Below are 24,956 nucleotides of genomic sequence, written 5' to 3'. Positions count from 1 at the left end.
ATGTAGACTCCTCCGATTTTTGGAACTATGTGCAGAATAAGAAAGGAATTTCACGTATTCCTAGAGTAATGCTGTTTCAGGATCGTACAATAAATAATCCACAGCAAATTGTTGATGCATTTGGAACTTTGCTTCAAAGCGTATATATTGAGTCCATCTAGTATTAATGTTGGTATTGAATCGAGCCAAACTATTAACAACTCTCTAAATTGCCCTTATAATTGTTCGGAAGATAAAATTGTCACCGCTTCTAATAAACTAAAAAGTAAGTTGACCTCCGATACCGATGGAGTACCAAGTCTTGTCGTTAAAGATTCTATTCGCGTTTTGTCAGGGCCTATTGATACATATTTAATCTTATCTCGTCTTCAACTGCATTTCCCGATAAATGGAAGACTGCAAGAATATCCCCGATACTCAAAAAGGGACCGAAGAACGACATTCAAAATTACAGAGCTATATCGATATTATGTAATTTCTCCAAACTTTTTGAAATAGTTCTTTATAATAGAATATATGCCTATGTCAATTTAGACATAGCACCTAATCAATTTGGTTTTGTCAAAAATCGCTTCTGTACAGTAACTTGCCTAAATTAGTATTTGTGTCAGCATTTGGATAATAGAGGTCAGGTTGATGTAATATACCTTGATTTCTGCAAAGCTTTTGACCAAATTGACCACTTTGTACTTCTTCTTAAGCTAAAATTTTTTGGTTTTTCTAAGGATTTAGTTGCTTTAATGAAATCTTACTTACGAGGTCGTAAACAATTTGTTGAATGTGACGGCTTTAAGTCTCCTACACATGAAGTGTGCTCGGGAGTTCCGCAAGGATCTAATTTGGGCCCGCTTCTTTTTTTATTGTTTATAAACGATCTTGCCAAATTACTGTCTTGTCAGAGTTTACTGTTTGCGGGTGATATAAAATTGTTTACTGTCAGAAATAAAGTGCTTTGCACATACTTTATTCAGGTAGCGCCACCTATTGATTGGGCTTATTAATACAACGTATGCCGTGGCGATGGTTGCAGATGTGAATTGGGCTGATCTTATGCTGAACAGCTGCGAGGGTGGTAATTGACAATTATATAGTGGGTGTGTGGCTTTGGTTCTTTTGTTGTTTTGATGCTCTGTGCTAAATAATAATTAAGGTATGTAATAAGTATAAATTAAGTTCATCTTAGATGTTTAATAAACTAGAAGTGTTTCTTAATACTGTGTTTTTGTTTGACTCGCCATCCGTCCTAAAATTCCATCATATCCAATAGGTTATGGGCCTCAGACCACGCTTAGGACTGAAAATATTTTTTTAAATTAAAGAAAAAAAAAGGATGGGCAGAGTTAAACATAGTTCATACCTATTCTAGAAGGTTAGACGAAAATTTATAGTTTTTAGAATAAAAAGTTATTTTTTTTATATCTAAAAATAGAACATAAGTTCTCCAAGAAAAGTGTGAGGTTAAAAACATAGTGTGAAAAATCACAAGTTTTTGCAGAAAGTTAAAAAAAAAAAAAAAAAAAATTCTCATATTCTATCGTTAATTGGTGGTTTAGTTTTACTTTATGTATCAATAAAGTAAAATAACGATAGTGGGTTGCACAAAAGAGAGAATTTTCAAAATCTTTAAGGAGAAATGATTAAAATAATGTTTTAATAAAAACAAAAATTGTTGATGAATTGACATGCAAAAGATATAGTTTATTTTATTAAGTGGCTTATAGAAATTGGGATGTAAATTGTTAGATGTAAATGCAATTTACATACTATATCCATAGATGTTTTTAGAAGTAGAAGTATAGATATCGATTGGTTGAAGTAAATAAAACTTACCACATACTATTATGTGTATAGACTTGTAGATGTAGATGCACAGCCCCTTTACTACTAAATTAAAATAAAGATGGCTGTGGTAGATGTTTCAAGAAGTTTAGATAGTAAATTGTTCGAAGTAAACGCAATTTAAAAACTGTATCTAGTATTTAAAAAAAAAATGAAACAAAAGTTTTAATTTTATTTTACAAATAGAGTATTGAGCATTGCATATTTAGTTATATATTTTTTTTAAAGTATGACATGAGTATGTAAATGGATAGTTATTGTAAAATGAATAAATAAAAATAATCGTTTTCATGGTGAAATCTGTGGTACAGAAAGTAGCTTTGATTCGATTACACAGTTGTTATTTCGAGCGTTCAGCTAATGTGTTACATGTGCCCGTACGGCCTTTTTCAAATGTTTCGTATGCTGTGCTACGTTACTGGGTAAGAAGGTGTGCGTGTTGCATATTGGTGTACGTAAAAATAACGACTGATTTCAAATCTTTTATGACTTGCTGTGCGATCATAACGGATGAGAAATAATTACCTCAAAATAAGTTTGGTATTTTTTTTTTCTTAGATTGTAGAAGATAAGAGAAAAAAAAAAAAAGAAAGAATAAATCATGAGTGGAAATGCAGAGCAACCAACACTCGATGGCAATGAGGTAATTCAAACTGATACTCCAATAAACCTGACAGTTGGCCAAATAAATGCAGGTAAATTTTTTTTAATGAGTAAACAATTTAATAGACGTATGGATATGAATTTAATTCATATGTTTGTATGAAATCCAAACTTTATAGATGAAATTGTTTACTGTCCTTTTTAGAGCAAGGAGTGTCTGTAAGCTCTGTCATGTCAATCGCTACTAATACAACCACCGTAGCCACAACATCAACAGCCACAACAGAGTCAACTGCAGACCAAGAGGCTACAGAGACTCTACATAGAAGTTCTACCAGCTCAGAAATGTTTAAGTTGCTGCAAATGCAAAGGCAGAACTTAGAGTTACAAAATAAAAGTATAGAATCAATGAAAATCTTGATGGAGCATGTCCGGATGGTTTCAGAAAATTTTCTAGAAGCCGAAAGATTCAGAATAACAAATAGAGGACAGAGCCGTATGGAGAGTTCATCTAGAGTAGAAGAAATACGACCACAAGTGACTGATGAAGTTCTTGACCAAAATATTACACAACTAGATGTCACAAAAGTCTTAAGTCAATCATTAACAACATTAAAGGAAACTTTAGATTCAAATAAAAAGTCGCAAAATTATCATGTTAAAAGAAATTACATTTTAACTCAAAAGGGTGACATAAATATCTGGTTTGATAAACTTAAATCAGATTTGAATTCTAAAGAGTTGTTAGATGTAATAGATGGAACTGTAGAAGGTCCAGTTAATATAGATGAACAAACTTCTCTGAAGAGAAAACAAATAGTAAGAGAAATTATTACTGGTCATATAGATGATAAGTACTACAAGAAGATTCTTAATACACAAGATCCCAGAGAAATTATTGAAATGCTAAAAGAATCTAAACGTGTTGAGAAAAATGTAACACATTCATCAGTCAGAGCAAAATTATACAGTATAAGATTGCAGAAAAATGAGAAAGTAGAAGAATTTTGTAATAAATTTGATAGCATTATAACTGAATATGAAGCTTGTGTAAATGCTGTCCCTCTAGAAGATGAAGAAAAGAGGTCTGCTTTTTATCAAGCTGTTTGTGATGCAGTTCCAGAGATCAGGGCATCTGATGTAACATATAGAAGAGTCACAAAGAAAAACATGACTTTAGAAGAGTTAAAAGCCACTTTATTGGAACTAGAAGCAGAAAGACAGTCTGGAAGTAATAAAAATTATCAGCAAGATGTAGTAGTACATCAAGCAAAACGATTTAAATCTGACAAAGAAAATGAACTAAAATGCTTCAGATGTAATAAAAATTATCATTTTCAAAATGATTGCCCATTGAAAGACACTAACCAATGGTTTTGTTATAAATGCAAACAGATAACAAATCATAATGGAAAAACATGTTTTCAATTTAATGCTGGTACGTCCAATAGAGGATTGATGAAGAAGCAAAACTTCACAACTGATAGAGGTAGAGTTAGAGGCAATGGTAGAGCTACGTTCCGAGGAAACTTTAGAGGCAGAGCTAGAGGCAATTTTAGAGGTCGAGGGAACTTGAAAATAAAGCAAAAAGAAGGGGACAAAATACCAAACGCAAACAACACAGGTACACATTTAACTATTAATGATAACACTAACAACATTACATTTATTGCGGACTCAGGAGCAACTGAGCATATTATTAACAAAAGCTTAATTTTAAGTAATTTTGAACATTGTACAGGTGAGGTAATAAAAAGTGCAAATAAAAATAAATCAGCTGATATAGAGATCGATGGCAAAGGTGACTTGTATTTAAAATCAAAATTAAGTGTAATAAAATTAACTAATGTATTGTCGGCTGAAAACATAGCTAATAATTTAATATCTTTAAGACGTTTCGCTGATGCAGGTTTAGGCATATATTTAGATGATGATAAGTTAGAAATTTTTGAGAAAGAAACTGGTGAAAAATATCTAACAGGTAAATATGTTAAACCAAATTGGCTCATAACTTTAGAGGTAAAATCTAATATAGACGATGCAATATCTGATTATACAACATACTCATGTATTGCTGAAATTGTGTCTCTAGATGAGTTTCCTGAACAATCTCATACAATTTTAAATGATATAGATGATGCACAAGTGCAAAAGACGGAGGGAGAAAATCGAGATTCCTTAAATTTAAATTCGTCTGAGATTGGGAGGGAGATTCAAAAAGAGAAACTCATAGAGGACGATGTAAACAGCAACAAAATAAATAAATGCACAGATTTCATGTTAAATGAACACATATTGAATAGAAAGATTTTAGATTTAAATTCAACTAATGCCATAGAAGAATTTAATAATATTAAATCTACTGAGTGGAAGACAAAACATGTTAACAAAACATTAAAATTAGATGAAGGCATGTTATGGCACATAAGATTAGGACATCCTAGTTTGAATTATTTAAAAGAATTAAAGAAGTCTAACGAAATGTTGAAAAATATAAAATTTGATGAAAATATTTTACAATGTGAAACATGTATTTTAGCTAAAATGGAAAAATTACCTTTTAAAGAAAATAGAGTACGAGCAGATAGACCATTACATACTATTCATGTAGATACTATGGGAAAATTTAAAATAACTTCGTTCCCAGGTAGTTTTCAGTATATGATAGTATTTATAGATGATTATTCGAGGTTTGCTAAAATATATTCCATTAAAAATAAAAATGAAGCAGGAAGTAAGTTAGAAGAGTTTATTAAAACAGTTAGAAATTTAAGAGATACAAATGAAAAGGTTTGTTATATAAGAACAGATAATGCAAAAGAGTTTGTTGGTGGTGAGTTTACAGATGTAATGAAAAAAAGAATCTATAGAGGGAGATTATGCACCTCCATATATACCAGAGTTAAATGGGGTTGCAGAACGATTTAATAAAACTATACAGCACAAAATAACAGCCTTGTTAATTGACTCAGGATTGCCAAAAACATTTTGGATCCTTGCCGCTGAAACAGCTGTGAATATGTATAACAGAACACCACATAAAACCAACAAATTTGAACCACCAATAAATAAACTCAACCCGAAACTCAATACACACTTTGACAAAATAAAAAGATTTGGTTGTTTAGCTTATGCAAAACTTCCTATGGTTGAAACAAAGTTTTCTGAGAAAGCCATAAAAGCAATATTAGTTGGTTACTCACGAACAGGATACACCCTGTGGGAACCAAGTTCTGGCAAATTTCTAAACTCGAGGCATGTAAGGTTTAATGAAAAATTAGTGTACAAAGATGTGAGTACAACTAAAAATACTGAAGTTATAGAAGTAGAAGAAGAAGACAAGTTAGATGTAGATGGAAAAGAGGCTGAGTTAGATGTTGAGGAAGAATCAGAAAATACTGACAAGAGTTTATCAAACAAAAAGGCTAAAAGAGGTAGACCTAACAAGCATAATTTAGAAGTTAATGCACAAAATGAGCTTTCTTCAAAGAAAATGAGAATCTCTTTAAGAAAAGCAAAATCCAACAAAGATGATAACTTTGTATATGCCACAATAACTAAAGAGGTAGAAACATTTAAAGTAGATGATGAAATAAGACATGCCATGCTAGCTTCAATCAACAAAGACCCTCAAAATTATAATGAAGCAATGTCAAGTGAGGAGAGAGTTGAATGGAACGCAGCAACAAAAGAAGAAATAAGATCTATAGAAAGTAATAATGTCTTTGAGATTGTTGATCGACCTGAAAACATAAAAGTTTTAGATTCTAGATGGGTTTTTCTCAAAAAGACGGGCAAAGAGGGAAATGTTACATACAAAGGTAGATTAGTTATCAAAGGATTTCAAGATAAAAATGATTATGAAATTTCAGAAACATATGCACCTGTATCAGGACTTCCATTAGTAAGGTCAGCTTTATCAATAATTAATAAAGAAAATCTAGATGCAAAACAATCTGATGTTAAAACTGCCTTCTTAAATGGTGAACTAAAAGATCCCATTTATATGGAAATTCCTGAAGGTTATGTATGTAACTTAGAAGTTAAAAAGACAAAAGTATGGAAACTTAACAAAGCCTTGTATGGATTAAAAATTAGTCCAAAAAGATGGTATGAAAGATTCTCAGAAGAAGCAGTCAAATTAAGTCTTGAAAACGACATAAATGAACCTTGTTTGTTTACTTGGAGAAAAGATGGAAAGGTTGCTTTCGTTATATTATATGTTGATGATATGATCACTGCGAGTAACGATCCTGAAAAGCTACAAGAGATTACTACTCATTTCAATAACACCTTTGAGATGAAAGATTTGGGTGAACCAGAAAATGTTCTGGGTTTAAAGATCAAAAGAAATAGAGAAAAGAAAGAAATGATGATTACCCAATCTGAATATACAGAGAAGATTTTAGAGAGGTTCAATATGAAGACATGTAATGCGCAAGACACACCTATGATAACTAGACAAGTCAAAAACAGAAACCTTAGAGGTAGAGAAAATGAAGTAAAGGAAAATAAGTATGTTTTAACAAATATACCCTACAGAGAAGCTATAGGCAGCTTGTTGTATCTAGCAGGAGCTACAAGGCCCGATATAGCGTATTCTGTGAATGTATTGTCTAGAAAACAAAACCAGCGAACAGAGGAAGATTGGACAGAAGTAAAAAGAATTTTCCGATATCTTAGAGGAACAACTAACTTAGGCTTAAAATATACTAGTAATTTTGATAAGTTAGAAGCTATGACAGACGCTAGCTTTAGAGATCAGGAAAATTCAGCATCAACAAGTGGATATGTAATCCAACTTTATGGTGATACAGTAGCTTGGAGAAGTCACAAACAATCTTCACCTACTACTTCTACATGTCAGGCAGAATATCTTGCTATGAGTGAAGCTTGTAAAGAAGTTATTTCTTTAGACAAAGCTGTTAGAGACATGACAGGTAGAACTAATTATCCAATCACTATTTGGTGTGACAACAAGTCAGCTGGAGTCTGCACTAAGAAGCAAGGTAGTCACAAACTTAAAGATTTTGACGATGATGTTGAAAATATTAAGTCAAACCTGGAAAAACGTGAAAAGACAGGTCGAAAACCACCAATGGCTGAGACCCATGGTGACTATGTAAAATCTTGTGTCTTGCAGGGTAAAATAAATGTTGAATGGATATCAACTAAAGAAAACATAGCTGATATCATGACAAAGCCTTTAGCATCAACTTCTCATATTAAATTACGAAATAAATTATTCAATTTAGAAGTTTAAATAGATTGATGAATAATATAGATTTCTTTGAAGTTCAAATTATGTGATATTTTTTTTTATATATTATGTTTACAGATCAGTGAACTAACTCCCAAGCAGAAGTAGCGCAGTAGATGATAGAGTTATTTTTTATTTTTATATGTTAAATGTTATGTGTTCATAATCGTATATCGATTGTAGATATGAGTTTTTTTTTTGTTTGTTTTGTTTGTAAATGAAGTATGCGCAAAGGGAGGGAGTGTCAGAAATAAAGTGCTTTGCACATACTTTATTCAGGTAGCGCCACCTATTGATTGATCTTAGATGTTTAATAAACTAGAAGTGTTTCTTAATACTGTGTTTTTGTTTGACTCGCCATCCGTCCTAAAATTCCATCATATCCAATATTTACAAAAATAGATACTTGCGAATTCCTTCAGGTAAATCTTTATAAAGTAGAGAATTGGTGCAATGTCAATAGACTATATTTAAATGTTAATAAATGCGCTATTCTCTCATTTTCTAGAAAACTGTTGCCAATCAATTTTGACTAAGAGCAAATAATGTTGTGTTAGTCAGAGTGGATGAGGCGATTGATCGGGGAATTACTTATGATACGAAATTAAGTTTCGCCAAGCATGTAGCAAAAATAGTTTCTGACTATGCCAAATTGTTGGGTTTTATTTATCGAAACTGTCGGCATTTTGAAAATATTAATACTTTAAAACTACTTTTCTTCTCAGGCTCAAAAATAGAATAGAGATCTCTAATTTGGAACCCAATTTATAGCTGATAGAGACCTGATAGATAATATTGAGAGCATTCAGCGCAAGTTTATGAAGTATCTCTGGTTTAGAGAGGAAGGTGTCTTTCCAGCCAGAAGTTTGGATAGTCAATTATACTTAAATAAATTTAATATTATACCCTTAGCAAAAAGAAGAGAAATTTTTTCCATAAAATTCTTATATAATCTTATTCATAACAAGATTGACTGTCCCGCCTTATTGGCTAGATTAAATTTTCGGATACCAAGAATAAACCCCAAGTATTTTAGATTATTTTATGTAAATCCCACTAGGACTAACATTTAGTTTAAATCCGCTATTAATATAATGTGTCAGAATTGTTTGATATTTTTGTTGACAGCTTAAGGTTCCTTATAGAAAGTATAAAGTAAATAGGTGATGCAGAGTCTTTCTAGTATGTATATAGATAGTCTGTTTAAATACATAGAATGTTAAGCATTTTGATTTTCCATTTTTATACATGTCGGCTATAAGTATTTTTCTAAGAATATTAAGATAAGGATTTGTTTTGATTAGTAATAGGCTTGGTATTAAGTTACTGTCAACGGTCGGCGGTACGGCCGTCCATTAATTATTTTTATGAGTCTGGGTTCATGTTGATTTTTAGTGAAGTTTATTTAGACATAAAATAAAGGACATGACTCAATATCTTCGAAGAGGTATCGAAAGAGTGGAACGAAGCCGGGAATGAATGCTTGAAGAAGCATAAAGGAACAGAAAAGGCAGTCTTTTGAGAGAACTGATGATAGATAGACCGGCTTCGGATCACTAGGTCTTTTATTTTATTCGCGACGCTACTTTATACTGACTGTGTGTAATTCGTGTTTATTTGTCAATATAGTAATTAAGTGTATGTTTTCACGAATTACGAGTTTTACTTATAACAAATATGTCCGCCGAAAATAATAATACTGACTCTCCGGTATACATATTTTGGTATTTTCTTTTTTCTTTCCTGCTTTGCATGTGCTGAAGTACAAACTTCAACATGTTTTTTATTGTCTCTTTTTTTATTCTTTTCTGTAATTGGGTAACAAACCTGTTGGAAATAAATGGAGTTTGCAAACACGCAGAGGCATTGGGCTAAGAATCAGACCAGATGCGCGAAATCCATTCTCGACAGGCTCGTTCGGGCCACAATACCGGAGAAGCACATCATGGAACTATTCTGGAGAACCATCATGAAAGCCGAAAATCTTGCCTCCTCTCCAGTTGACCCCTCCCACCGGCAGGACCTGGCCGCCATCTGGTGTTCAAACACAGTTGATGACGTCAAGACCCATAGACCTAAGCTTGCTTCGGTCCCTAAACCTGACGCCACGTCTTCCCAGAAGTGCTGGCCATCTTGGGAAATATGATCCTTTGGTGTCGCGGAAATCTATTCTCCTTGAGACTCTCCGTTACATCATTCATTCCCAAAAAAAAATCTCCGTTGAGCCCAGCGACTACCGGCCCATCACAGCGGCTCCCGTCCTTTTACGGATAATAAATTCAATCCTTGCAGCCCGTATCACCAAATCGTTCATATTCCACCCTCGTCAGCGGGCCTTCCTTTCAACTGATGTCTGTGCGGACAACGCAGTTATTTTGTTACATTGCCTCCCTGGATGTCTCGAAGGCATTCGACACGGTATCACATCCCACGATCGTGTCGACCCTTTAGTCTTACAATTTTCATCCTGGCCTTGTCGACTTTGCCAGGACTCTGTACTTGTCCTCTTCTACTGTCTTGAAGGGAGACACCTGGCAGTCCAATGAAATCCGCTCTCAGGGGGGTGTTAAGCAAGGGGATCCACTGTCACCAGTCTTCAACTTGGTGATCGACAGACTGCTCCGGTCTCTGTCGGTGCATATCGGAGCTCACTAGGTCAACGCTAGGTTAAACGCTCTCGCAATCGCGGACGACTTGATCGTCGCTGTGAGGACTCCTGCAGGTATGCAGGAGCTGCTGGATGTCGTTTCCGACTTTCTCGGAATTTCCGGCATGGCTCAACCCAGGGAAGTGCTTATCTATGTCTATAAAAGGCCGGCCGAAGCAGAAGACGACTATCGTTGACCTCAACCAGGTGTTTACTGTCGGAGGTATGCCGATTCCGACCCTGCAAGCTCCATGAAGTGGTAGAGCCTCTCCTCACCAGGATCAGGACAGCCCCACTGAAGCCACAACAGCGGATGCACATCCTTAGATGCTTCTTGATCCCAAAACTCTATCATCCTCTCTCTCTTAGTGGCGCTGAACAAAACGAACCGAATGATCCGCTGGGCAGTGAAGGCTTGGTTAAATCTCCCAGCCGACACTCCCACAGCCTTCTTCCATGCGTCGATCCGTGATGGTGGCTTTGGGGTGCCCTCCGTTAGATGGTCAGCGCCATTGCTACGTCGAAACCGCCTTAACATCAACCTTCTCAAACTCCATAGTACTCCCGCCGCCAACCTCGCCCTAGCGAAGGAACTGCGCGCTGCGGTGGCGTCACCGCTTTTCGTCTTTTCAGTACATCCAACAACGTACTATGGCGACCGCCGCGCAACTAACATTTTTTCTATGTCCATAGTCCAACACCCATTCTTTTCTTTTTTCGGTGCTCACTGCCATCTCAGTGACAATTCTGGATGGTTTTTAGTGGGTATACCCCTCAGCCCATCTTTGGGCGAGTCCCACACTACCCTGGTCTTCAACTGGCGGGGTGTGCGTAATCCATTTTCCACCCGCAAAAAAAAAATAGGGACTTTAGTAATCATAAAAGACGATAATACAGCTCCATGGTGCCGTAAAGCGTGCAATTTCAAAAATTGGTGTATTGCCAATATACAATAATGACTTTGGCAAAATTTAAATATTACAGTAGGTGAGTTCAATTCAAATGTTAAACATATAATATCATTTTGTAAATTAACCCTTAGTTAATTTATGTTATCAGTAGAGTAAGCATAGCTCTTAAGATGCACATTTTAGACTTAAGTTTGTTTTAGTTAGTTTAAGTAACTAAGTTATATTTATGTATAATTCTTTTTTACTTCTCTAATGTAGATAAAATGAACACTTAAGATAACATAACAAAGTATACCTTTAGTGGTAAAACAGTGTATTTTTTTATCGAAAAACTAATTAGAAATACGTGTGTGAACCCGCATACACAAACGCCCTGATAATTTTGAGTGTGAGGCGCCTAAAGAAAATCGAACACTTGTTCCTGAAGGTAAATCGCATACCAGCATCAATGTCATTCTGGTCTTGGAGAATAAATTATCATGTGGCTCCTTTCAAACCCATCCTAATAGCAAATGCTACAACTTTAAAAAGGCTAATTACCCTCTGCTTTATAGACTCCTCTCAGAGACCAATTGGCAGTTTTTAACTACTGCGTCTGATGTCAATCTAGCAGTATCACTTTTCTATGAACATCTATAAGATATACTCGACCAAACAGTGCCTCTCTTCAAATTTAACAAATACGAATTAAAATACCCTGTATGGTATACAAATGAAATTACCAAAAATTTACGAAAGAAATGAAAACTTGCAGGAAACATAAAATATGCAGGAAAAATAAACTTCATTCTAACTATATTGCATTCTCTAATATTAGAAGACTAACAAACATGAGATGCCTATATATATATAAAACTGAGTCATTTGTAAAAAATAATCCCAAACAATTTTGGAAATACGTTAATGACGAATAAAGGATAAACATTTCCTGAATTCCTGCTTCGGTGATTCTGGGTCGTTCCTCATTTATAGCACCCTAATGCATTGTCAAAGATTTTGCTGACTTTTTTAAGAGTGTTACGTCGACTCATCGCATCCAGTGCCTACACACCTTAGCCCGGATGTCTGCTCCCATAATATATTAATAAACCCACTGAAAATGAAGTGAAGACTACACTGCAAAAAATTAAAAACAAACACTCATCTGGACATAATATGATCCCTCCTTTTATTCTTCGAGATTGTGCATAATGTTTCACAGCCCCCCTGCTCCTTATATTCGATCTTGCTATAAAAACTTCCACTTTTCCAGATGTTTGGAAATTTTCTAAAATTCCGCCAATGCATAAAAGCTTTGTTTTAAGTCAAATTGTTATCCCACACTGAGTGGTGCCCCCCCAAGGAAGCAATCTTGCAGCATTAATTTTTTCTATATTTGTCAATGATATCACTGGTACCATTATGTCTGAGTATTTTTTATTTGCAGGTGACTTAAAAATATTTCGCATAATAGAATCTAAAGAGAATTATGATCTATTGCAAAGAGGCATTGATGCTAAAGCAGTTTATTTATTGTACTGTCAATAAATAAACTACCTCTGAATATTAAAAAGTGCGAGTGTATGTCAATCTCAAATATTCATTTATAAATTAAGCACAGTTATATTTTTTATCTCTGAAGCACTGCGCTATTCTAAGCAGCCAGCTTTTTTCTTTAAACTATGCAACTATAAAATTCATGCACCTCACTTTTAAGGGACCTAAACTTTTTGTCCCCCTATGCACACTAGAAAACACCTTAATTTTTATTTAGAAAATAGAACTAGTAACTTAGCAAGAAATGTATTTTTATATCGAGCTTGCTCATGGCTTAATATTTTACACAGAAATAATGATACTGACCTGTTTATTCGCACTATAGCTACATTAAAACGAAAAATTGCTCCAATGATTATGACCTTATAACCATTAAATATTTCTATATTTATATAAACTCTCCGTTTAGTTCTCTTGTGTATAGTATACCGCGAAGTTGTGAGCTTAAAATTTCGGCTGTTTTTGAGTCAAATCAATTTTTGTAGACTGTTATTTTTTTTCATATGCTGCTTATCTAAGCTACCTAAAGTATTTAGTTTTTAGCTTTTTTCAGTTTATTGGTTTTGTATAATATCTGTTAAACATATTGTTCGAAATTATCGCGCATGGATATATTTTCAGTTCTCATTTTAAATAGTTTTTTAACCCAAAATATCAACCAAGCAAAAAACCGCATCAGAACTGCCGACTTTCTTAGAATATCTTTCTGCTCGCCGTTAGATAAAAAATCGGCAATATTATTCTTCCCTGGCGCACCAATCAGCATTAAGTACGTTACCTGCTCCAGTAGCGAGGGTGCGACGTAACGGAGATAACTCGGCACTCAATTAAAATTTCTCAAGAGGCAAGGGTCATCTTGCGTCTCAGCTGAAAAAAGTAATCTCGCTCTCTCTCTCTCTCTCGACATCGATTATATCTCTACTCTCATTATTAGGAAAAGGAGTCAAATTGTTTGCTGGTTCATGCAAATAAATTTGTAGTACAGCAGGGTTTGTGGTTTAATTTTTTCAACGCTCTAAACAAAACCAGTGCCTAAAAGACAGAAAACAGAAGGTTTTTCTTCCTCCCAAAAAATTATTTCTAATAATTAAAATTCTCCTATGACATATGCTGTCTTATTATTAGGAACTTCCCGTTAGACTAATATAATACTAATGTTTGGTAAAAAAATAGGTATTTTATTATATTCTTGTAAATTGGTTGTACCGTTCAAATAAATAAAAAACCTAATATAATAAAACTGCAACTAGGCCATGACTGGGTCGCTCGAATTTGACCAGGAAAATTGAAAAATTATTATATTGATTTTTGGAATATTTAAAAATAAATTGCACTTTCTCATTTTCATTTCAGAGAACATAAAAAGAAATATCTTCAAAGAGAGTCTAAATATTTCCAATACTTAGTCGTAGATAAATACAGTTTGATTATGGAAAATTATACTATATAAAACCTACAATAAAATAGGAATGATAATACAAATGAATAAGTCAAGTATAAAGAATTTGACAATCAGCAAAATGAGGCGAGCAGAAACGGAATTCCATGGGGGGATACCCATTGAGGAACAAGCTCAAACCCACATGGATATGGTCAATGCTTCATCGACAAAAAAAATTATCAGGAAAAGGTCTCGTAACTCCAATAAATGGAAAATGAATATAAGAAAAAGGAAGTGGGAGGCTGGGGAAGAGTGCGTAGATATCAAAGCAAATATTCATCCCAAAAAAAGTATTAAGTATGACTGTAAAACACAAAATTGGAAATTTAGTTGTTGTAGCAATAGTTTTAGTGCTCGAGATAGAGAAGTTATTCATGACACATTTTGGGAAAATAAGTTTAACATATATTCGAAAATTATTAATTGAGCTTAATATTTCCATTCATAAACCTAAAAAAGATATATACAATAAATTTACAGAATTGAAATTACTAACTAACCCTTTAGAAGAGACTGTTCAGATTTACGAAACACACGTAACTAATAAAAAAATAAAACAAGAAAAAGTTAGTGACAAAAAAAATGATAAAAGTATAGCAGTAGTTCTCTCATCTCATTTCTATAAGTAAAAGCTAAATTGCTATAATTTAATTAGGCATACTGCAATTTAATTAAAACAGTCCATTACAGTATGTGGAGTGAGGGCGGTAAACTCGTCGTGAGGGGTAGATTTCGCCAATGCTTTAGTACGGATCCTGACAAAATTGGTTGAAGATAATAAATGCATTAAAAAAAATAATCTATTATGTCTTTCGTACTTCAAAATTTTCTAGCTCCCTCTGAAGCTAAAGAGATAGACCGCGCACACAGGGTAATTGAGAAACATGTACGACTTATACATGGTCCACTAAGGTAAATGAAAATTTTATTACAACTGTTCGAAGGCAAAATGAAATTTAAAATCTTGCAAATGAATCAGTCTTGCTATAAAAACTACTCTCCCGAATGTTTAGATTTACAGTATAGTCTTATTCCTTACACAAAAGCAAAAAATATTGTTTATAAAAAGGACAACCTGTAACACAGTATAGAAATAGCTTTCAAAGTGAATTTGAAACGTGGGAATCAACACCAAGTAATACCAAAAAAATACATTACGAGCCTATTCAAAATAGTAATGACCAGTTTCCAATTGCGCCATCATTAAGGGTGCAAAACTCCTTATCTCATAAAAAAATAAATCATTGTTTTCGATGAATTTGTACAGTTTTAAAAATTTTTGTTTAAAAAAAAAAAACAAAAAAAACACAAAACAACAGTAGAAAAACTAATGCATGATAGTTATTTATGTAATAAGTGTGTAAAATGATTCTTTTTTTATGAACGAATAGAAAAAGAGGATTTAACACACGTGTAACATACAATTTTTTTCCGAAGAAAAAGTCTTTTTAGGCACTACTGCGTAAAAAGTAATTTGACGTTTATTTGACATTCATTTTATAGTTTGTCAAAAATTTTTTTGACGTTTTCTTACATTAAATAAATAAGACAATGCAAGTCCGACAAGATGTTTTCACTGTACCATTGTCTACCACCTTCAAAAACACATCAGTGTCATATTGTTTCATTTTTTTATTTGATTGAAAAGTAATTCAAATTAAATATCAGATTTCTTTTAATTTTTCCCTTTCGGTAATGAAGCGCACAATTGAATCCACCTATCCTTTGGAACTGACGGAGCAAGCCGCAAATAGCTGTATGTCGTTGAGCCCATTACCCAAAAATCTCAAGAATGTTACAAAGTCTGTAGAAATTAAATACAAGTCTGTGGAGTCATCGTCATCCTACATTTCCTTAGAAATTCCTTTGCAGCCTTTGCCAAGAAATGACCCAGCGACCCATTCATATTCGTAAATATACTCCCAATATTACAGAAAATTATGAAAATAAAAGGGGCATTTCTTTAGTTAATTTTAAAAACTGTTACCAATGTTACCATTAGTTATAACCTTAATAGGTAATTCAATTTTATTGTTATTTCAAAAATTTCGAAAATACGAGGGTGGATCAAATATTAACCAACCTTTTTTTTAAATTTATTGCAAAAACTTATCAACAAAAAATAAAATTTTCTACATAGTTCCCTCCCTTTTGAATACATTTGTCCCATTGAATTGGAAGTTTCTTCATGCCCGTTTCGTAGAATGAATGAGGTCGGCTCTCTAGCCATTTACACTTTAAGCTTTTGACCTGCTGGTTGCTGCTGATTCGCTTCACTCCAAGCTCTTCCTTCTGAGGCCCGAACAAGTAGAAATCACAGGGAGAGAGGTCCGGACTTTAGGGAGGGTGTTCCAAAGTAGTCCACCCTAATTTGAGAATTTTTTTGTTGTGTAATTTTGGCAGTATGCGGTATGGCGTTATCTTGGAGTAGGAGCATTTTTTTACACTGCAACCATGTCTCTTTGGTCGGAAAGACTGTCGCACTTTTTCAAGATTTTCAGATTGACAAATTTCCTGCACTGTAGTACGGCGGTTTTTCAAAATAAACTTCTTGACAGCGGCTACGTTCAAATTTGTGATGCTTGTCCGTGGGCGTCGTGAAGAAAAACTGTTTTACCTTGGACCGGTCCAAGGTACATGACTTATTACAAAGCACAATCTTATTGAAAATAATATCATTTTTACTTTTATTTTAATTATATAGGTATATCTTAAAAGACTTTCTATTGTTTCAGATAGTCATATAAAAATGCCTCGAAGTAAAGTAGGTGCAAAAAGAGCGCACATAAACTCCCAGGATATAATTGCAGCAGCTAATAAATGCATCAGTGGGGAGTTATGAATTAGGGAAGCGGTAAGATGCTATAACATATCCAAAAATACGCTTATCAGACACGTACAATCCTTCAGAAATTCGGGAGCTGCAGAACTTTCATATGTTGCTGCTAATAATGTGAAACAGGTTTTTAATAAAAAAGAAGAGGTTGAGTTAAAAACCTTCTTCTCACTGCTGCACGCCTGCATTATGAGTTGGCTAAAATGGATGTTCTTACCTTAGCATACCAGTATGCAATTACAAATAATAAGTTACATCCGCCTTCTTGGGCCCAAAATAAGATAGCTGGAAAGGAATGGCTAAGGCAGTTCCTTAAAAGACATGCAGATTTGTCTCTTCGGAAACCCGAGCCTACGAGTTTGGCCCGATCAACGGCCTTTAATAAAACAAACATCGTTCCCCATCTTCTTTAGGAATTACAAACAAGGCCTATCTTGCGGCAATTTCACACTAGAAAAAATTTGGAACTGGGACGAGACAGGCCTAACAACTGTCCATAAGCCACCAAAAATAATCGGAGTCAAGGGAATAAAACAGTTGGGTCAAAAGACCGGTGCAGAACGAGGACAAAACGTTACACTTATAGCCTCAATAAATGGAATTGGCAATCACATCCCGCCAATGATGATATTTCCAAGATTAAATTTTAAGGCGCATATGCTGAAGGGTTGTCCAGTTGGAACCATAGGAGGTGCAAATCCATCCGGTTGGTCAAACGAAATATTGTTTTTGCATCAATCACTTCAAGAATCATGTGAAACCATCAATTAAAGATTCAGTTTTACTAGTCTTAGACAATCAGGATAGCCATGTGAATTTCCCAGTTATTTATTTTTGCAAAGAATATTTGCATTATACTGATTACGTTCCACCCCCATACTAGTCACAATATGCAACCGCTCGACAGAACAGTTGTTGGGCCTATGAAAACTTATTATAATGCCGCATCAGAGTCAGACTACAGTCATCATCCGATTATGCATCCTGGACGAACCATTACGATTTATGATGTAGCTGAGCTTGCAGGCAAGGAATTTCCAAAAACATTTACTACATCTAACTAAGAAGGGATTTGAAGTAAGTGGTATTTATCCAGTCAATGAAAATATTTTTGAAGAGAGCGAGTTTTTGTCATCATATATGACCAATCGTCCTTTAGATCAGTCTACTGACAATCGTAAATAAGTCAACGTTAAACCGAATGGAGATCCCTCTATATCAAATTTTCTTCAAGGAGGAACGACAGAAAATGAAGTCAGGTAGAGCTAGAGGAAAGTCACGTATCCTTACTGACACTCCAGAGAAAGATAAAATAGAGGGCCTTAAAAAGAGAAAGACTTTAGCAAATGCATCATCTGGTTTATGCAGCTACTAAGAGAATAGTTGAAGAACGTGTTTTGAAAAATGTACCAAAAAGCGTTGCTAAATATGAGGATAGATCAACTTAAAGTAGTGGTGAAGAAACATTTGAGGACTTAGTAGCTAGAGAGGAACAATTAATAAATGACCAAAATATATACGACTTACCTAAAGATTTTGATATTCAACAAGGAGACTTCGTTTTAGTGAAAGTTGCTGGAAAGAAATCATTCACTTATTATGTTGCCAAAATACTTAATAGTGGGACTCATAACGAACTCAAATATGTACGCAGAATTTTAAGCACCATTCAATTTATAAATGACTCAACCGAGACCTATGATTTTTTGCGTAGCGATATTATACGTAAGCTTCCGCAACCACACAAAATAAACGGAACTGCACGTCATGATGCTCACCTTCAGTTTGATGTTGAATTTAGTGGATTTAATGTTAAATAAGTATTTGTTTGCAAATATATTCATTCGATTAATAACTTTTTCTATGTCTTTAAGATATTTAAGAAAAATCTTTAAAAATTCGTTTCCATTTATTTTTTTTATAACTGACCCAAGGTACAACATATACTGGTTCAAGGTACATTACTGGTTTGTACCTTGGGTCATCTTTTAAGGGCTAGCTAAAACGTATTTTTCAAAAAACTGGTTAGTTTTTTGAAAGTTAAAATTTGTTTGTAAATGTTTAAAAACCTAAATTACGTATACAAAGAGCTAGTATAACTAATGTATGAAATACATTTCGTAAATATATATTTCTAGAATGTATAACAGTAAAAAACCAAAAAATGACCCAAGGTACAACACTTTCCCCTAGTATTGTTTTGTGCCTGTCAAAATAAGTGACAAATTTTTATGATATTTTAAAGTGTTTTTTTTGTTATTTCTACATGAGCGTTTGGCATCATTGCATCAGATATGTTGCAAAAAGAAACTGCCCATAGTTCTATAATAATGCTAATTCTAGCCTTTCAATGTTTTAAGTTCAAATCGAATATTTTTTTTAGTAGTAAACAATGTTATCTTGATCCTATCTACTTGTTTCATTTTAAATGCAAAAGATCGTTATAGCTGCGAAACTACGAACAAAAGGTATAACTTAAATAAAAATGTAAGTAACTCTTAGGTTAAAGCTTATTCGCTATATCTTAAAATGCATTTTAAGACTATTGAAGAAAATAAAGTAGTAATACCAAAAGAAAAATTATAAAATTATTTTATTTTAAAAATATATTAAAGCCACAAAGGTCCCATTTTTAATAATTTAAGGAGAGTTGAGATTTGAAGGCATAAAAATCGGTCAATTAAAATTCTAAAAAGTATAAAAATACATTTCTTTACTTTTGCATAGTTTTATTTTTGAAAACAATTGGTAGAATGTAAACACTCAATTAAAAAATAGAAAAGTTATTAGGTCTATATATATATATATATATTCTCTTCTATAGATATTTGATATTTCATCCCGGTTTAGTTCGGTTAGTCTTACTTATGAATAAACAACTTCATCGATTATAATTGAATCATGAAGTTCACCATCAGCAGCTCTATACATTTTTGTATATTTAAGGTTATTATTTTTTTGTAAATTTGCATACATTTCTATTAAGTAAAAACTAGATTTAAACTAAAATAACAACATTAAACATTTTATATACACGTATTTATACAGTTTATAGCACGTCCTCAATAAATTAAATCACAAGAAGATCATAAGCGAGCCGACATAGTAAAAATGTTCATATATCAAAATTTAAAATGGATCCCTAATTATCAGATTACATCTTTATAATTAATAAATAATTTAATCGAATTTTATATATCTTATGATTTTAGAGATCCTGGTGATGAGGCTCGAGACTGATCCCTCCCGGTAGGGGAAAGGCGGGCAAGATGGGGTAGGCGGGCAAAACGGGGTGCCGTGATTATTTTTAGTACAGCCAGCTCCATCTATCCGAAAGTTCGTACAGCTTAGTTTAAGACCCTGCCCGATCGATGGCAAAAAGTGCTGTCACTTCAGAAGCTGCGTGAATATCGGTCAGTCGAGCGGTGTTTGTTTTAGAGGTGCAGGTATATTTTCGTCAATAATTTAATAAAAGGTAAGTAAGCCATAATTGTAATTTATATTTAATTGTTATTCTTTATGGAAAAGTATACACATTTAGGCATATTTCTGTGTAAAAATGTTTAGTAATTTTTTAATCGAACAGGGAAGACATATACCTAACCTCAAAATGTGCATTTGAGCAAAACGGGGTAGGCCAAAATGGGGTACTACCCCATTTTACCCGCCCAATATAAAACAATAATAAGAATTATTATTTTCAGATGGTGTTTAAGTACAACCGCCATTCTGACCGACACGAATGATCCACGGACAGTATGCAGAATGCTGTAATAGCAGTATTAAATGGCAAAATGGGGTACTACAGAGCATCTACCAGTTTTAATGTGCCTCAATCTACATTAGAGCGCAACGTTAAAAAAGCTAGGGAAAATTCCGGGTATGTTGTTACTAAATCTTTGACGATTTAAGGCAATATTCACTCCTGAATAGGAACAAGACCTTGCAAATTATTTAATGCACATGGAAAAAAGATTGTTTAGTTTAACGATGACTGAATGCAGACGTTTAGCATTTCAATTAGCTGAGCTCGTAACTTGATCATCCGTTTAATAAAGAACTTGGCATGGCTGGGAAGGATTGGATGCAGAGTTTTTTGCGTCGACATCCGGAACTTTCAATCAGAACACCAGAAGCAACACCTGGAGCTCGAGCAATGGGGTTTAATAAAGTGGTTGTAGGTAATTTTTTTAACTTACTTATCGAAACTGTAGATAAATATCAACTGACAGCCGATAAAATCTATAATGTAGACGAAACCGGAGTGTCAGTTAATCCAAAGGGAATGTCTAAAATTATTGCAACTAAAGGGAAAAGACAAGTCGGAGCCTTGACGTCAGGGGAGAGGGGTGAGATCGTCACCGTTGAAATATGCTTTTCGGCTTCAGGAGCATACATGCTTCCCATGTTTATATTTGGTAGAAAAAAAATTCAACAAGCTTTCATGGATGGAATTGTTACTGGCGGTTGGGTGGATAAATAAAAATTTATTCTTCATTTGGTTCAAAAAATTTGTTGAATTTGCCAAGCCCTCAAAAGACCCACCAATTCTGCTTCTTTTGGATGGACATTCATCCCACACAAAAAACCTGGAAGTTATTAATTACGCCAGGGAACATGGAGTTATTTTGATCTGCTACCTTCCCCTTTGCACCCATCGGCTACAAGCCCTAGATGTAGCTTTAATGAAACCAAAAAAAACGCTGAAGAAGTACCCACATGGCTTAGAGCTAATCCTGGTCGTGTATCCTGGATGTTTTCACTGATGCACACTTTTTGCCTTCCGAAACAATAAATATTGAACAAAATGAAAATATTGAAAAAACCACCTAAAAATAATAATAGTGAAACTATGAATGAAACAGAACTATCGGAAATTAATTTAGTTAAAGAAAAAACTCCAGAACCAATTGATATTTCCAAATCAGGTACATCAAAAGGTTCAGAGATGAGCTTTAAGATTGTTAGTCCTGAGGGTATAATTCCAATCCCTAAAATAAAACAAACTGAGAAAAGAGTTTCTCGTAAAAGAGGAAAGACTGCTATTTTATCGTCTTCGCCTTACAAAAACGAGCTAGAGGAAGCTGAGCAAAAAAAGAATAAAAATTCTAAAGGGAAAACTCTTGTGAAGGAAAACCTTGCACCATCACCAAAAAAAGAAAAAAATTACTAAAGCCTCCACTATTCTGAAAAATAATGACTCAAGTGACAGTGAAGTTTTGAAGTAAAGATTTTTACTCTTCGTCAACGGAAGGATGGATAGCTTGCTCAACGTGTCACCACTGGCCCCATAACTCATGCGCAGGATTTGAAGACGAAGATGACAAAGCCGTTTTAGTTGGTGAGTTATACAAGTAAGGTCCAATCCCATTTTGCCTGACCGTGCAGGCAAAACAGGGCAATTAGCATTGTTTTGCTAAAATTACTGTAACAAAAAACTTGTATATGTTTTATTTTCTTTTAAGCTCTTATAACTTAGGCATGATATGTAGAAATGATTTTTTCGTTAATTTAAGTTTCTGTGTCAATTAATACTAAAGTTATCTTTATTTGGAGACAAACTCCCCCATTTTGCCCGCCTTTCCCCTACACTTACGTGAGTATGTAACATTCGTTAAATTTGCTGAAAAAATACTGACTTTAAAATAACAGAATCTTTCATCTTTTAACCAAGAAAGTTACGAGGAACCACACCGCAACTGGATATTTTAAAAAATCTAAAGTAACAGCAAAACTTAAAGTCAAAGATCTATTGAGGAAAAAGGTTTAAAACTTCTTCATAGTGTTTTTTGAGTTTTTAAAACATTTTACCTTCTAGTCCTTTGTCATTACAAATCATCTATCCTCGTGTATCTCATCGTCATGGTTTAATTTGGTGGTACCGGCATTACAAATGCGACACTTGCAGCACACTATACAGGGTGCAGCCAAAAGTAGCAAAGGTGACGCCACTAATAAAAGAATACCGAAACCCGCGAATATCCCGATCACTTGTGTCCGGTGCCAAATCACAGAAGCACGAGAGTGTCCCAGTTTGTTTTTGCACGGCCCTTTGTCGTAGTGACGTAGTAGAAAATCGTCCTAAAAGACAATCAACATGTTTTGTTAATTGTTTGTAAAGTGTAAAAAAGTAAGTAAAAAAGTGTACAGAAAATTCTTTTTTAAAATTACTTGGACGAAAAGGCATGCACTAACTTATAACTATCGTTATAAGTTAGTGCATGCTTGGGGATGATCTTGAAGCAACTAGTGTGGCTCTAATTCAAAAAGTGGGTGTCCAAATTTAGACACTTGTAGGCGATCTCGGTTACTATAGGAAATAGAGTCTTGCGGTTTCCGCATTACTATGCTCCTTTTTTATAAAACGAAATATGCGACTGTCAGAAATTTGACGGCTGTCATAGTTTTTATTCTACATAGCAATTTTAAAATTTTTGGATTTTGCAACCAAATAATTGTAACTGTAAAGATAATTTTGTAACTTAAAATTTTTATTTCAATAGTAGGTCATGGTCATTCCTATGGAAACAACGCCGTATTGTTTTCAAGAATGGCATGACAGAATCTTATATAACTGTCAATTTAAAAAAAAATAAATATTAATTATTTCTACAATGTTGTATTTTATTTATTTTTTATTATTTGCTGTTTTTTTTTTTGAAAATTCTATCCAATTCTTGCATAGAAATTGTTCAAAATTGTTTACATTTTCTCTTACACAAATTTCACATAATCTCGTAATGCGTTTTATCGCATTTAAAAGTATAATGGGACGCTCACGCAAATTCTGTATAGCTGTTATTATTGATTACTGTAATTGTTCTGAATTTGTATACCACACCATATAAACTTTATTTTCACAAAAAAAAAAGCCTAAAATGGAAAGATCGGGAGATCTTGCTGGCTACCTTATGAGACCATTGGTTCCTATCCATTTTTGCGGAAACGAATCCTTTAGGAATGGATAAATAATATTCGCATTATGTCCTGATGGTGTATCATCTGGTATAAAAATATATTGTTTAAATTTGCCAGAGGAAGAATTATACTTCAAATACTACAAATACTTCTTGTAGTATGTTTAAATATCCGATCTATTATCACACCTTTAAACATTCTAAAAACTAGTTACCCATCCAGAATAAAACATGCAACGCTAAAGCCAAACCTTTCATACCGTCGACGTTCAAGAGTAATGTGAGGATTTTCCATATTCCATATTACAAATCAGCCAAAGTTAATGTTCAATTGTATCTGGCAATATACCAATTACAGAAAAATATGCGACGTTCAGCGTCGCTGTAAGGCTGAATTTGAGTTTTTTTAATATCAAATGTGCTTAACTTCTCCTCGACTAAATTACTCAATGACTCTACAAGATGTAGATGGATTTCCAGCTATGCATGCCAAAATATTAATTTCATCCAATTGATTTCCTTTTTGATAATTTTTTGGTCTTGGTTTTGAGAAGGCACCTTGATTAATTAAATTTTCTTCTAACCTCAATAGTTAATGCAACCCATTACTAAATAGGGATATAATGGATAAAAAAATTTTAGGTACCTAAAATATAAGCCTGCCGTCTGGAGCGAATTTTCATTACATCGTATGTAGCAAACTAGCATATCATATTTTTCAAAATTTCCTTTATTATCATTCTAGATATAAACAAATAAAACTTCCACTGCACACCTAGAAAGACACAACATTTTTTAAAATTAATATTTTTTTGTGTCATCTGTCATAAGTTACAAAATAATAAGTTACGAAAATTGTCTCTTATTTGGTCATTTTTGAAAATAAATGCATAGTGTTATATATATTTAAAAGAGAAAAAGCGCTTCGCATGAAAAAGAGCACAGGATAAGAGTAAACACAGTTTT

At 33.8% G+C, this 24,956-nt stretch overlaps 2 protein-coding genes across 7 annotated transcripts in view; one reads left to right on the top strand and one right to left on the bottom strand.

Moving 5' to 3' along the window:
- The first annotated feature begins 2,037 nt into the window (after positions 1-2,037).
- On the top strand, positions 2,038-10,604 carry LOC126743433 (uncharacterized). The gene is made up of 3 exons (XM_050450535.1): positions 2,038-2,534; positions 2,648-3,760; positions 10,516-10,604. The coding sequence occupies exons 1-3, from the start codon at positions 2,441-2,443 to the stop codon at positions 10,602-10,604; spliced, it is 1,296 nt and encodes a 431-aa protein (XP_050306492.1). The 5' UTR covers positions 2,038-2,440.
- Positions 10,605-11,181: 577 nt separating this feature from the next.
- Positions 11,182-24,956, bottom strand: part of LOC126734085 (E3 ubiquitin-protein ligase RNF144A) — a 246,320-nt gene continuing 232,545 nt past the window's right edge. For all 6 annotated transcript variants that reach the window (XM_050437620.1, XM_050437613.1, XM_050437609.1 and 3 more), the window contains one exon: positions 11,182-23,154. In XM_050437620.1, the coding sequence (XP_050293577.1) occupies positions 22,909-23,154 (246 nt within the window). In that variant the 3' untranslated portion in view covers positions 11,182-22,908. The remainder of the gene's footprint in view (positions 23,155-24,956) is intronic.

The sequence above is a fragment of the Anthonomus grandis genome, chromosome 1 (genome assembly GCF_022605725.1).
Source record: "Anthonomus grandis grandis chromosome 1, icAntGran1.3, whole genome shotgun sequence".
In the NCBI taxonomy this organism is placed as follows: Eukaryota; Metazoa; Arthropoda; class Insecta; order Coleoptera; family Curculionidae; genus Anthonomus; species Anthonomus grandis.
Note: the sequence above shows the minus strand (reverse complement) of the source record. Positions and strands in the feature narration are given on the sequence as shown.